This window comes from Pleuronectes platessa, chromosome 4 (assembly GCF_947347685.1).
Source record: "Pleuronectes platessa chromosome 4, fPlePla1.1, whole genome shotgun sequence".
NCBI classification, from domain to species: domain Eukaryota; kingdom Metazoa; phylum Chordata; class Actinopteri; order Pleuronectiformes; family Pleuronectidae; genus Pleuronectes; species Pleuronectes platessa.
In genome coordinates, this window is record NC_070629.1 from 30,343,676 (window position 1) to 30,358,527 (window position 14,852).

A 14,852-nucleotide genomic window follows, 5' to 3' on the forward strand; every position below is an offset into this window, starting at 1 on the left:
ATCACAACAAACATCTCATGAGTCGACATCAACTGGAGGAAGAGACACAACATGTTGCTGTGGCTGCATCACTTCATCACATTGAAATACACTTATTATAATATAACATCTAAAAACCTGCAGCCTTCAGGATCTTCGGGAAACTGAAGGAACAACTGATGGAAACACGTTTGTGAGTCTGGATCCAAAGTGTGATCGGTCGGACAGGTGTCAACAGATTCATGGAAAAACAACAAAGTCTTGATTCTGTTCGACAATTTTTATTATTTCATTTTAAGATAAAAACCAAACGGAGACATGAGAGGGTACAAAGTGAAATGAAAGTTCTAAACTCCCAATATATTAATATACACAGCTACTAGCCTATGTACAATATGTGTCTGAATCAATACTGAAGATGAGACTGAGGGTCAAACAGTGGATGAGAATCTGGAGCAAAACACCCCCCCCCCCCCTTTCCAGACTAGAAATAATCAGAGAAAGAGCTACAATAAATTCTGATAGATAATCAATTATCAATAACAATAATCACACCTAATCTGCATTCACACACTGAGATATCATAGATCACTTGTACTGCACACGACACACCAATCCCCCCCAATGCAACCACAACACACACAGGCTCACTGTAGCAAAGGACTCTGGGAGATGGAGTTTAGTGGTTTCCTCACTTCCTGCACTTTATCCCTTCTCTCCCTCGTTTCATCTGTTTGACTCGACAGCAACTGGAACCACGTGAATCTCCATGAGCTCCCAGTGCTCAGAGGAATGTTGGAAAGATTCACTCACAAAACTGACACACACTCATAGAAATGTGACGACACAGTACAGATACCGAACACTGCAACAACCACACTGACAGACTTCACGTAGACTTCCTCTCCACTTCTGTGAAGGTTATTTTGGTTTTACGCCATTTGACATTTTGAACATCTGACACATTAAAGGGACAGTTCACCGAAAATGAAAACTATCTCATTATGTCCTTGTGCCGAGAGGGGGGGGGGGGGGCAGAAGATTCCAACACAACTGAAGTAACTAGAGACCGGTTCTTCTTAATACAACAACAGATAAAAACACAACACGTCTCCATTCTGCTCCTGTGATGTCATCAAGTGTCCATAAGCCCCGACGTTCATGTTCAACTGGAAACAACCTCATTCAAAGTTTGAGCCTCAACGTCTCTGGTATCTTCTCAAGTAGCTCGTGAGTATCACAAGTTCTCACTGTTCCCCCCCCCCCCCCATCATACTGGTGAGGAGATAATGATGGAATTTATATTTTTGGGTGAACTGTCCCTTTAACGTATACTTGGTCTTCTCTCCGTTCCTCTTAAGGTTATTTTGGTTTACGCATTTCACTTTTTGAACAACTGACATATTTTTATTTTCACTTCTAAGCTTGGTGGCACTTTGAATACAAGCTAGCGCTAATTGGTTATTGAAGAAACTGCTAACATGCTAGCTCTCCATTTTAGCTAGATTACTAATACCGCGTTAACGTCATGTTGGAGGAAAGCTTACGCAAATCTGCCATTTAACGTCAATCATACACATCAGTGGAGACAGCTGCTGAAATTCCAGCTGTTTTAATCAATAACAAAACAAAATACGAGGACAAAAACATAGCAATAAAACATCAGACCACCTAGCTAGAAAACATTTAGCCATAAATGCCATGCTTGTTCAAAACATTTAATCACACCTCGAATGGCTTTTAAAAGAGGGAGATGAGTATTAATCCGATATGATGGTAACTGTCAGCGTAGCAGGTCTGCTAACATGAAGAGCTATCCAGTCTCACTGTTAGCATTTAGCTAACACCAGCTCCATTATTGCTAATGGCACAATGAGCTCAGTGTGTTAAAAATGCATATTTCTATCAACTCCTGTCTGGTGACTGTGGAACCAGGTGTGGATGGTTTATTCTCTAAAGGACAGTGACACTTGATGCTAATAAGCAAAGGAAGCTTTTCCTGTTTCGGACGAATTAGCTCATACGTCAGGACAACAGAGACGATTTGTTGTTGATCGACAGAACAATTTTCTGTAATGAAACGTTGAACATTTGGTTTTACTTGTTTAACACTTAATAAAAAGGTAAATCCTGTAAAACATGTGTCCAACATCCCCATCACCTCTTTCTCTGAATTAACAAGACTCTTTCAAATGTTAGGCAGTAAAAATTCATTGAGATTCAAGAAACATCTTGTTGACGAGTCATCGCGGCTGATTTACAAACGGAACCTGTATCTTCTGAAGTCACCTCCTCGAGAGGATCCGGCCTGAAAGCTGCACTCCGATTGGCTGTTTGATGAAGTGAGCGACAGCTGAGATCTTCGTCTGTTTGAGGTGGATCAGCTGCTCAGGGCCTCAGATCACAGGCTCCTGCTCCAACACAGACCTTCTGCTACGTACAGGCTGACAGTAGGCCTCTTGTCCAGAAGACCTACCTCACTGTGGTTGGATCGGCTGCAGCGGTAACTTATTACCAAACCTAGTCCAACTATAATACCGTCAACGTGGGGAGAGCTCCGTGATGAGATAACTGCTAACCACCACCACCACTGCTTCTGGTACAGAAGCCTTATAACCTCATTTATCTCTTGTTTAACTATAACCTGACTTGTTAAGTACTTTGCGGGTTAGTTAGCCAATGTAGTTAAGGTGCATATATCCTAACACTGAAGTAAACCTCCTCCCCAGGGAACTAGTTAGTAACCTAGTCGACTAACTGCAGTTACGCAAACTAACTACATTGTCATCAGGTTTTATTTGCCAAAATATTTACCACAATTTGAGGCCAATTCTGTTTGGTGAATATCATCATAATTGATTTGAACATTTAGTTTCTCGACTCACTTCATATTTCATGGTCCTAGTGATCTGTGGCTAATCGGCTAACACACGCCACAAGCTAACTCAAGAACCAGGCCGATGGACTCCGACATGTTCTCAGATCCAGACCTGATGAGACCTTGACGTTAGGACCGGAGGTTCGATTCCTCCACAGTCTCAGTCCCGAGTGGTTACTGTGGCTGGAAGGTGGAACCCACCTCCTACAGATGAAAGGCACTTTGGATCAAATCCTCCAGGTTGAGATGTGATTGACACGATGTTTTGTCACAAGTCACTACACGAGGAGGAGTTTCATCATTTTACTACAAACATGTCATTATTTTAACATTTAAACAATCTCGGTTCCTCCTTCGTTACTTTGGCATTTTCTTATCTGGTTTCTGTTTTTCTTTCCCTAATGAGCCACAGTGACTGACACAGGTTTCACCGCAGTGACACTGATCGACCTCAGCTGGACAACGTCCACAACAAACACCAAACACGTGAACATACAATAAACCAGGAAAACAATAAAACCGAATACAAATCTTAAAACATCAAATCCTACACTACAACTTCACCCTAACCCTAGCTCCAGTGTGGGTTAATATATGAACATGAATAACTGAGACACAGACACAGTGCTTAACAATAATAATAAAAACCACAGGGACAGGAGAAACTACCAGGACTGAAGAGGAGGGGAATAAAGTTGAAGACACCTTTGGCACCATAACAAGAAGAAAAGAAGATTTGTCAAAAGGTCCGACAAGATATTTTGGTCAAAGAGCTTGAGATGGATGAAACTTTGAAACTGACTTTGACAGAAATCTGTAAAAAGCTTAAAAATCTTTGTTCACTATGACTGAAAGGTTCTCGTGGAACGTTCCTCCTCTGAGTCCACCAGCCTTTGATTTCCACATCTCCATCTTGTCCCTCGGAATGGGGGGCAGCTTTTCCCACAAAGCAAACCAACCTCGCCTTCCTCTGACTGAGACTCGCTCTCATAACCGTCTGTCGGTTTCCAGGAGAAACAAACCAATGTGTTGCCGAGGAGAACCAGAGTGGTACATCCCAGCGGCTCACTGGCTGACGTGGGGCCTCAGGGCTTGGTACAGTCCCTCGAAGGACGGTCGGTTGGGGATATCTCGACTCCAACAGCACATCATCAGCTCAAAGAGAGAGGGGGGGCAGAGAGGAGGGGCGTAGAGGAAGATCTGAAACATAGGAGCGTGACATCATTCCTCAGGTGTAGGAACTATCAAGGCAACCTGAACTAGAGTGGAGTCGGGAAACTAGATTGACCTTTGAGATGGTGAGAGGCTGAATCATGTGACAAAGCAGAACTGAGACTGTGTGGGTGCGTTTGATTCCTCTCACCTGTCGGCCCTGGTTCCTGAAGAACTCGCCAGTGTTCTCTATGACCTGTTCATCAGACAGCAGGCTGTACGGCTGCTCCTTGCACAGAGTGAAGATTTCCCACAGCGTGACACCGAACGCCCACACGTCACTGGCCGTGGTGAACTTACCCTGAGGGAGAAAAGTGGAAAGGAAATGAGAAAGAAGTTGAATTATTACCATAAGACAAAGGGCAAAACCTAAAGAGGAACCTGTTCTGAGTGTAAATGGACATGAAGACAGGATCATGTTGTTGTTTTGTTGCCCAGTGGACAAAGAACAGCACGTTGTGGTGTTCTGGCACAGAAGCACTTGTTTGTTAACTCCTCCCTGTTTCTCACCAGTAGGATGCTCTCCCACGCCATCCAGCGTATGGGCAGCACCGCCCGGCCCTGGATGCGGTAGTAGTCGCTGCTGTAGAGGTTTCGGCTCATCCCGAAGTCGGCGATCTTGATGGTGAGGCGACGGTCCAGCAGGCAGTTCCTAGTGGCCAGGTCTCGATGCACGAAGTTCAAAGAGGCCAGGTACTTCATCCCCGAGGAGATCTGCACCGACATGTGGAGGAGGTCGGACAGACTGGAGGGAGCCAGAGGGACGAGGAGAACGTGTTCAAACAGGGAAGAGGAGGAGCGTTCATCAATGTAGTGAGGCAGAGCGCTTTGAAAGTGACTGAAGGCGTGTTGGTCACATGTGTAAACCTCCTGAACAGTGGGGGGGGGGTATCTACCTGACTGATGGCGTGTTGGTCACATGTGTAAACCTCCTGAACAGTGGGGGGGTCTCTACCTGACTGAAGGCGTGTTGGTCACATGTGTAAACCTCCTGAACAGTGGGGGGGTCTCTACCTGACTGATGGCGTGTTGGTCACATGTGTAAACCTCCTGAACAGTGGGGGGGGTCTCTACCTGACTGAAGGCGTGTTGGTCACATGTGTAAACCTCCTGAACAGTGGGGGGGGTCTCTACCTGACTGAAGGCGTGTTGGTCACATGTGTAAACCTCCTGAACAGTGGGGGGGTCTCTACCTGACTGATGGCGTGTTGGTCACATGTGTAAACCTCCTGAACAGTGGGGGGGGTCTCTACCTGACTGAAGGCGTGTTGGTCACATGTGTAAACCTCCTGAACAGTGGGGGGGTCTCTACCTGACTGATGGCGTGTTGGTCACATGTGTAAACCTCCTGAACAGTGGGGGGGTCTCTACCTGACTGATGGCGTGTTGGTCACATGTGTAAACCTCCTGAACAGTGGGGGGGGTCTCTACCTGACTGAAGGCGTGTTGGTCACATGTGTAAACCTCCTGAACAGTGGGGGGGGGGGTATCTACCTGACTGATGGCGTGTTGGTCACATGTGTAAACCTCCTGAACAGTGGGGGGGGGGGGGGGGTATCTACCTGACTGATGGCGTGTTGGTCACATGTGTAAACCTCCTGAACAGTGGGGGGGGGGTCTCTACCTGACTGAAGGCGTGTTGGTCACATGTGTAAACCTCCTGAACAGTGGGGGGGTCTCTACCTGACTGATGGCGTGTTGGTCACATGTGTAAACCTCCTGAACAGTGGGGGGGGGGCTCTACCTGACTGAAGGCGTGTTGGTCACATGTGTAAACCTCCTGAACAGTGGGGGGGTCTCTACCTGACTGATGGCGTGTTGGTCACATGTGTAAACCTCCTGAACAGTGGGGGGGTCTCTACCTGACTGAAGGCGTGTTGGTCACATGTGTAAACCTCCTGAACAGTGGGGGGGTCTCTACCTGACTGATGGCGTGTTGGTCACATGTGTAAACCTCCTGAACAGTGGGGGGGTCTCTACCTGACTGAAGGCGTGTTGGTCACATGTGTAAACCTCCTGAACAGTGGGGGGGTCTCTACCTGACTGATGGCGTGTTGGTCACATGTGTAAACCTCCTGAACAGTGGGGGGGTCTCTACCTGACTGAAGGGATGTTGGTCACATGTGTAAACCTCCTGAACAGTGGGGGGGGGGTCTCTACCTGACTGATGGCGTGTTGGTCACATGTGTAAACCTCCTGAACAGTGGGGGGGGTCTCTACCTGACTGATGGCGTGTTGGTCACATGTGTAAACCTCCTGAACAGTGGGGGGGGTCTCTACCTGACTGAAGGGATGTTGGTCACATGTGTAAACCTCCTGAACAGTGGGGGGGGTATCTACCTGACTGAAGGCGTGTTGGTCACATGTGTAAACCTCCTGAACAGTGGGGGGGTCTCTACCTGACTGAAGGGATGTTGTTGGCGTGTGTCAGCGTGCTCTCGATCTCTCGCTGGGACAGGAACATGTTGAGGTCTCCGTTCTCCATGTACTCGGTCACCATGCACAGCGGGTCGGACGACACACACACACACAGCAGCCGGATGATGTTCGGGTCGTTCAGACGAGACATGATCTTTATCTCCTTCAGGAAGTCGTTCCTGAAGGAGGGAGGAGGACGAGAGGAGACGGATTTAGACTCGAACTCGAGACAAGAATTCTCTTACCAACACTTTACACAAATCACAAACTGCTCAATGAAGCTTCACAGGAGGAGCACATGAATACCTGGCTTGGCTGGTGGCGTCGGCCCTCAGCTGCTTTACAGCCACGAGCACCGAGTGGCCGTCCCGCTCAGGGAGGGGCGCCCCCTCCCCAAGGAACTCTGGGAGTCCCTCCGCCTCACACAGGTGGACCTGCAGGAGAAACCCAGTTCAGATCCAGAGAACCAGGAGGACTGGTTTCCAGGACGCTGGGACTCACCTCTCCGAACTGCCCCTCCCCCAGCTTCTCCCTGAAGATCAGCTGCTGCCGTGGGAACTCGGCCGCCGAGATGTCCTTCCTGGTGAGCGAGTCCACGGTGAGGGCGGGCACGGCGTACATGTTGCTGCCGGTGACGCCCTGCAGCCGCACGATGTCCGTCTCAGCGTAGTGCGGCGCGCTGGTATGGAAACACTGGTGGGGGGTGCACTGGGTGACGTCCGGCTCAGCGTATCCTCCGCCACACGCTGGGAGATGAGAAGCTGCGTTTAGATAATCTCACTTTTCTGTTTTAAGAATCATAAATATGATTGTGTTCATAGATTCTTACATTTCCACAGAACATACTTCTAATGTGGATTTAAATTTCAGTGAATACAGAAGCTGAAGATGGTCAGAAATTACACTGCTTTTCTAATATAATGACTTTTTAAACAATTCTCAGCTACTGGAGTTAACAGACACATTTTCACTAGGGGAACAAATATATCATAGTTCTGTGGGACGAGTAAGATCATCATCTCCAAACTTAAATTTAATCAGTGATTCGATTTATTAATTTTAGTGACTTTCAGTAATTTGAGTTTCTCAGGTGAGATGTTTGCAGGTCAGAGGTCACACCTTTCTAACCTTACCACGCAGCCAGCCTGACGTCATGTGACAGGAAGTGAGCAGGAGGAGGTCATAGAGAGGATTACCCAGAAGGAGAGCTGGAGGAAGAGGAGGAGGAAGAAGAGAAAGAGACGAAGAGAAACACTGCAGAATGAATGAAGAAGCAGATTCACAGCATCAGAGGAAATATGACTGAAGAGAGAGAATAAAATAAGAAAGTCTTGTTCAGGACGAGATAAAGAAAGTGTTCTCGAGTGACGGAGAACAAAGAGGTGAAGTTGATGAGGAAGCCACTAGGAGGCAGACTGCAGCAGTGTGTCTCAGTGCTCTTTGACAACTTTAGAAAAAAACAACACATGACCCGAGAGACACAGTCGAGTCGAAACACGTCCACATGTTGAAGTCGTCACTCATTCAGAGAACGTTTCAGAGACGAGACTTGAAACTCAAACATGTGGGAGGTTCTTCTCCACCTGGATCTCATTCCTACACTTTCTTTGTTATGTTCCATGCAGCGTTCACCTGAGGCCTCGGCGCTCTGCGACAGCTCAGGCAGCTTGTTCCTCAGCGCCGCCGGGTTCTGGTACTGTGGGTCCAACAGGAAGACCCTCTCGTAGTGGGGGTCTGTGCTGGCCGAGCCTGAGGAACAACACCACATGAATAAATCCCCTGAACGAGAAGCAGACGTTCCTGCAGGAGGGAGAGTCGTCCCCACTTTGACTCTGTGATGAATCAGTTTGTTTCTGAAACAGTTCAAGCAGCAGCTGTTTGTTAATGTTGTGTAGCTGCAGCGTGTCACCGTTGTGAAGCTGGTTATGACCTTCAATGACTGAATGAAGAGTCACATGTTTTTACTCTTCAGCTACAAGAAACATAGAAAACACAGATGTTACTACTTTTCAACATCAGCTGAATAAAATCTAAAAGAAGTTGAAATTGTGACGAAAACCTTTCACAGTTTTAACACTAAACTGTGTGAAACAGTGTGTGGACATGTTGTGTAGTTGGTGTTTGTGAAGCAGCAGCAGCAGGTTGTCGGGTCCGACTCGTTCACAACAAGAGGAACATGTGAGGAACATGTGAGGAACATGTGAGGAACATGTGAGGAACATGACACCCAGATGGAGGCAGATGGTCGATGTCCCTTGAAGACGACTCAGATAAGTTCTGTGCTTGAAGCCGCTGAAGAGAAATGTCAGTATCTGCTGTAATACCTGCAGGGCCGTGTCCAGAGCGGGGGGGCACCGGGGGGGTCTGAAGGATGATGGTGTCACTGCAAGACGACAGTCGAACTGTCACCTCCTCGTCCAGGATCCGACGTGGAGCCTGGGACAAGAGACTTTAGAGCTTAACATTTCTTTAAGCTATAAAAAAAGAATGAGACATCTACTGAATATGAATATGAATAAATCCTTTGGGTTTTTTATTTAATCAGATTTTCTCTGACAGATCCAACGTTTGATTTGGTTTTCACCTGAATTCATAAAATCTGAAAGCAAGCCTCCTTCATGGAGGAATTCAAACTCTTCACCAGAGACAGAGAACTAATCCCAGAGGTGAGTGATTTAAATCCCAGTCTATCAGACACTCTCATGTCCTGAGAGGGACCAAGTGGCCGGGCGGGTTCTCCTCACCTTCTCCAGCACCTTGCAGACGTACTGACACCAGAGGATGAGGAAGATGATGATGACCAACAGCAAGATGATGGTCACCAGGCAGCCAATCAGAATGGGTGTGTTCCCGTCGTCGGGTGGACCAGTGGATGGATCCACTGAGGAGAAGAGGTTTTTAATAACGAGGAGAGAAGTGATTCCTGTGAATCACGTGACTAATCTTACAATCAGTTAGAAGTCAAAGGTCAAAGGTCGTACTCGTCCCTGATGTGTTGGTCATGATGCTCGTCACAGTGGCTGGAGGGGAGGTCACCACCAGGGTCATCTGGGTCGGGAGGACGGTGTCTTCTGAAGGACAAACAAGAGGTTTCTCCTGTTTTAGCAGAAAGAGATGTGTGTGTGCGTGTGTGTGTGCATGTGTGTGTGTGGGTGTGTTTGTGTGTGGGTGTGTGTGTGTTTGTGTGTGTTACCCGACTGAAAGGAGATCTCGCTGAACATCATCCAGACGTCAGCGAAGTGGAAGCGGCAGCGTAGGGACTTGGCGGCACGGCGGTTCAGCGGCACGGTCACATAGCGGGCGCTCGGGTTCCTGTCATCAAGCACTGTCTTGAATGCCACAGGCTCCGCCCCCCAGCCAGCGAGGAGGCGGGGCTTAAACCAACAAGACACGGAGGAGAAGATCTTCACGCCGCGGGAGAACATGTTGTTACTGTGAACCTGGATCAACAGAGGATTTAATCACATTCCCTCATCTCACATTACATCACATCACATTATCATATATAGACAAAAACCTTCATGGAGGTGAAGTTCCTCTGTCGGTCGAACACAAACTCCATCTCCACGTATCCCAGAGTTCCCAGCGAGTCGTTCCTCCAGCCCAGGTAGTCGTAGCCCGGCCACACGTGGTACTGACGCGTCAGCAGGAAGTCGTCCAGGCCAATCACACCGTCCGTCAGCTGACCCAGCCCATCAAACAGCCTCCTATTGGACGAGACGGCTGTCAGTCACCTGCTGCAGGTCAGGGAAACAGGAAACACTGACGTGTGCTGGGTGTGTGCGACTCGCCTCCTCTCGTGTGCTCCGTCGTACGTGGAGTCGTTGAGGCTGGCGATGGGGAAACCCGGCGGCATCATGAGCTGACCCTCCGCCGCCCCGTAGGAGATCAGGCCGTCTGCAGGGGGGAGGAGTCAAAGTGTGGCTGTATCAGAACAAACACACATTCTTACACATTCTCACACACACTGTGACTGTGTGTGTGTGTCCTACCGTCCCAGGAGCAGCCGTACAGCTCCACCCTCATGCAGACCGTGGTGGACAGCTTGGTGACGGGGATCAGACGCACGTGGCGGGTGATGATTGGTGGGTGAAGGTCGTTGATGACAGAGGTGTAGGCGTTTTTGTTGCCCTCCATCACCTGGGAACAGAAGTCAGGGATTAAAAACATAATTGTCCCAAAACCTCAGTTTTCACCTGCGCAGAGGAATAAAAACACAATTAAAGAAATGTAAAGGTTAAAACCAGGTAGTCAGTGATTCGTGGTTATTAAAATGAATCGCTGCAGGTTATCTTCCCCGTCGACGAGCGGCTGGAGGATCAACAGTCTTTTCAAACCTCACTCCCTGAATAAGAAAAGAACCTGTGACATTTGATGTTTTCAGGCTGTGAGTCCACACGGAGGAAATCTGTCCTCAGATAAAAACACGACCTGCTGTTTGGATTGTGTCCTCAAGGCGGCGCCACAGCAGCCAGGGACCGGGACCACCGACAGGAAGCTGGTGTGAACGGGTCACTTCCTGTGATGCGAGTGTGAACGACCAGTAAAGTCTCAGAGTGGAAAAAATCATTATTTTCTTCTCCTTTCCTTCCTCGTTCTCCCATTCTTCTGTCCATCGCTTCGTTCTATCACTCCGTCACATGCTTCCTCTACACATTCACTTCCGGCCTTTCTGCGGCTTCCTGCCTCGATGTGTAACCTTGGTTCTCATCGGGCCCTCGGCCACGTCGTGACCCCCGGAGCTGGGTCTGACCCCTGCTGCTCACCGTGTTTCCCAGCCGGTTCCTCCAGGACTTCCACAGGAGCCCGTCCCGGCTGTAGTTCAGGCGATAAGCTCGGGCGTACTCGTTCCCCGAGCTTCTGGCGTATCGTCCCTGAGTCCCGACCACGGTGAGGAAGGTCAGTCTGCCCAGGTCCACCTGAGGAACGAGTCAGAGACACACACACACACACTGAAACACACTAGCAGAAGTATCACACTTTGAGCTTTGTGTCTCTGCAGCCGTGGACACGAACCTGCAGGTACTGACTGTCTGAAGGCTCCAGCTGTCCCTCAGGACACCAGGCGCCTTCGCCCTCCTCCCGGTTCAGCCTGAAAACAGAGATCACACGTCCTGAGAACATTCAGGGTTCGGAAACAGTTCCCTGATTCTCTGCTGGTCCCGACTTTCAGACAAATCTTCTTCTGACAGAAACAGATGCTGCGTCTCAGCTCACGTCCACTCTCACTATCTTTAGTGTGAACGAGTCCCTGATGTTCACTGACAACCAACAGCACTTATATGTCCTGCATGTTGTAAATAGACCTGGACAAACTATGTAAAAATAAAATTGAATAAAAAACTAAATCTGATGAACCATCGATGACACTGACCTGGCGTAACGTGGTCCTGTGGTCTCGTACCATTGGCTGGATGCAGTGATGTCATCATCTTTGATCCGTCCATCCTCCATGCCCAAAGCATAGCGACAATGTGCTGTGAAACACACACACACACACACACACACACACACACACACACACACACACACACACACACACACACACACACACACACACACACTGTGAGGACTGGTCCTGACGGAATCTCAGAGTTCTAGTTAAAATCAGGTATGAGAGTGTGTGTGTGTGTGTGTGTGTGTGTCTGTGTGTGTGTGTGTGTTTTTACTGGGGTCGATTTGTCCGGAGGCTGCTGTGGCTTGAAGGATCAGCAGCAGGAAGAGGTGCATGATGGTCCGCCGATCACACCAACACACAAGCTACATCTCTGGGAGAGAGAGAGAGAGAGAGAGAGAGAGAGAGAGAGAGAGAGAGAGAGAGAGAGAGAGAGAGAGAGAGATTTGGGTTCCAATTTAGTTTCTTCAGAAAAAACTTCCATGATACCAAAAAACTTTCTGCTGTAAAACTAAACTGTTTTACACAACTCTCTGTGTGTGTCTCTGTGTGTGTGTGTGTGTGTGTGTGTATTTGTGTGTGTGTGTTTGTGTGATTACACGATGTTATGGGAGCAGAGGTTTCTAAACCTTGGACACAAACAGCTGCCAACTCACAGAGGTTATGCAACACTCACACATGCTGGAGGGAACAGAAACAAATCCTTCATATTTACACATTTATATGAATAATCATAAGAACAAAAGATAATGAGGTGAAACAACAGAAGGAGTTTTTCTTTGAGCTTCAGATCGAGGGCAACTCTCTCACTCTCTTAATCTGACCGGTGTTGAGCTTCAGTTTCAAAGAGACAAACATCTGCTCAGAAAACAGCTGGGGAGAGAGAGGGGGACAGAGAGGGAGAGAGACAAAGAGAGAGAGAGAGAGAGGGAGTTAGGAGAGAGAGAGAGAGAGAGAGAGAGAGAGAGAGACAGAGAGTTAGGAGAGAGAGAGAGAGAGAGAGAGTTAGGAGAGAGTGGTGGGAGAGAAAGTAGTAAATGGAGAGGAAGAGGAGGAAAGCAGCAGAGTGCCAGCAGCAGCAGGGAGAGGCAGAGAGGTGATGAAGAAAAAAGAGGAGAGGAACAACAGGGAGGAGGAGGAAGAGGAGGAGGGCGATGAAGTCGAGGCGGGGGGTGAGGAGAACAATGGAGGGAAGGGAGGAGCAGAGGAGACGCACTGAGCTCCAGTGAAGATAGAACATTAACCCTTTCTCAGTTTGTCACAGATAACAGAAGAGTCACGAAACTCAAGACGCGTTGAAAACAAACGTTGCTTGAACTTTTATTCTGAAGAGCACTTGAAGGTTCAATGTTCACCAGTGTAAAGATCTGGGGAGGTCAAGTTCTCTGATGAAGAACTGACGGCTGCAACAAGCTCCAGTTCCACTCCAGTCCACAGGGGGCAGCACACCACGATGACGCATAATACATCCAGCAACACAACAACAGTAAAAGTGATTTCAGGCCACAAGGAGAAACAAAGCAAACACAAAGAACCTGAAATGCACCAATCATCTTCAAGCACCCCCCCCCCCCCCCCCCCCCCCCCCTCACCCAAAAAGGTTCCTGCAGGTAACTCTGACCCGGAGATTTATGTTTCTGCCAGATCTTAAAATGTTGAAATGTAGCTGACAAAGGGACGGATCAACAGAAACTGGATCAAAACTACAGATCTGATTCAAATCATCCAAACTCTGAAGGTCCTGAATCACAACTCTTCAACTGATTAAATCACTGAAATGAATAAAAACACATTCTCCTCAAAACAAAACCCAGTTAATGTATCTGCTCTGTTCACGGCGTGGATGGGCGTCTGGAAATCGACCAGTGTCCGGAGAACAGTCGGCTTCAAACAGCGTCACACTGTTCCACCGTGTCAGACTCGGTACTGACTGAAGAACACCATCGCTTCCTGAAACCACCTTTCTTTTCCCCGTCTCCTGAGTCCGTTTGTTCTCTGACGTCGTTCTGTTTCAAGTTCAGGAAGTGAGTTCATTCACTTCAGACAAGAACCAGGCCGAGAGAGAGAGAGAGAGAGACTTTATGTAATATGTTGGATGCGGCTCAGATTCCTGCACTGTTTCTCATCCCTACAGCAAAATCATATGACCAGAGAGAGAGGAACCATGGAGTGACCAAGAGAAAAGAAGGACAAGAGCGAGAGACAGAGAGAGGGAGAGAGAGGGAGAGGGAGAGAGAGGGAGAGAGAGGGAGAGGGAGAGAAAGAGGGAGAGAGAGAGGGAGAGAGAGAGAGAGAGGGAGGGAGAGAGAGACAGATAGAGAGAGAGAGAGAGAGAGACAGATAGAGAGAGAGAGAGAGAGAGAGAGGGAGAGACAGATAGAGAGAGAGGGAGAGAGAGAGGGAGAGAGGGAGAGAGGGGAGAGAGGGAGAGAGGGAGAGACAGAGGGAGAGGGAGAGAGAGTCTCTTCCACTTTGAAATTTGATCAGTTCCCATTTAAGAACAAGTGAAGATATAAAACATGTTAAAAAGACATCTTTGTTGTTTCCTGTTCAGAAATGATTTCATATTAAAGACACAACTCAGTCTGTTGAATCTCAGGATCCGTTCACACCTGGTTTGGTTCAGAGCTTCAGACTCTTCAGTTCAGTCTGAAGCTGAACATCAGGTGTGAACGGTTCCTCAGGGCAGAGGAGGAGTTCTGGTTCTGGATCAAACTGAACCAGGTTCTGTTGCTCTGCAGTGAAAACATTTTGGAGAGTTTGGACTTTTGGACCAATCACAGGAAGTAGAGACAGAATTAAACAGTAGAAGAAGAAGAAGAAGAAGAAGAAGAAGATATAATGTTTGAACCATGAAGACATTAATTTGGTGCATTTGAACTAGTGTAGTCCTGTAGTATACTGTGTAGTACTGTAGTGCTGCTGTAGTGCTGTAGTACTGTGGTACTGTAATATACTGTGGAGAACTGT

General features: G+C 48.0%; 1 protein-coding gene across 1 annotated transcript; it reads right to left on the bottom strand.

The window, feature by feature from the left end:
- Positions 1-244: 244 nt before the first annotated feature.
- ddr2l (discoidin domain receptor family, member 2, like) lies at positions 245-12,787 on the bottom strand. Its single transcript, XM_053420030.1, has 20 exons — positions 12,157-12,787; positions 11,862-11,964; positions 11,504-11,579; positions 11,254-11,406; positions 10,480-10,627; positions 10,279-10,384; positions 10,005-10,194; positions 9,681-9,927; positions 9,469-9,558; positions 9,232-9,368; positions 8,812-8,923; positions 8,120-8,236; positions 7,616-7,695; positions 7,317-7,332; positions 6,989-7,233; positions 6,794-6,921; positions 6,469-6,666; positions 4,580-4,814; positions 4,221-4,370; positions 245-4,057 (listed from the first exon to the last, which is right to left on the bottom strand). Exons 1-20 carry the CDS (start codon positions 12,215-12,217, stop codon positions 3,923-3,925), a joined length of 2,727 nt encoding a protein of 908 aa, XP_053276005.1. The 5' UTR covers positions 12,218-12,787; the 3' UTR covers positions 245-3,922.
- Between the last annotated feature and the right edge of the window lie 2,065 nt (positions 12,788-14,852).

Coding starts and splice junctions, on each gene's coding strand:
- ddr2l (XM_053420030.1), bottom strand. CDS start 12,217: ATGCACCTCTTCCTGCTGCTGATCCTTCAAGCCACAGCAGCCTCCGGA. Junction 11,965..12,156: donor CTCCGGACAAATCGACCCCA/GTAAAAACACAC, acceptor TGTGTTTCACAG/CACATTGTCGCTATGCTTTG. Junction 4,371..4,579: donor CGTGGGAGAGCATCCTACTG/GTGAGAAACAGG, acceptor TTTCTCCCTCAG/GGTAAGTTCACCACGGCCAG.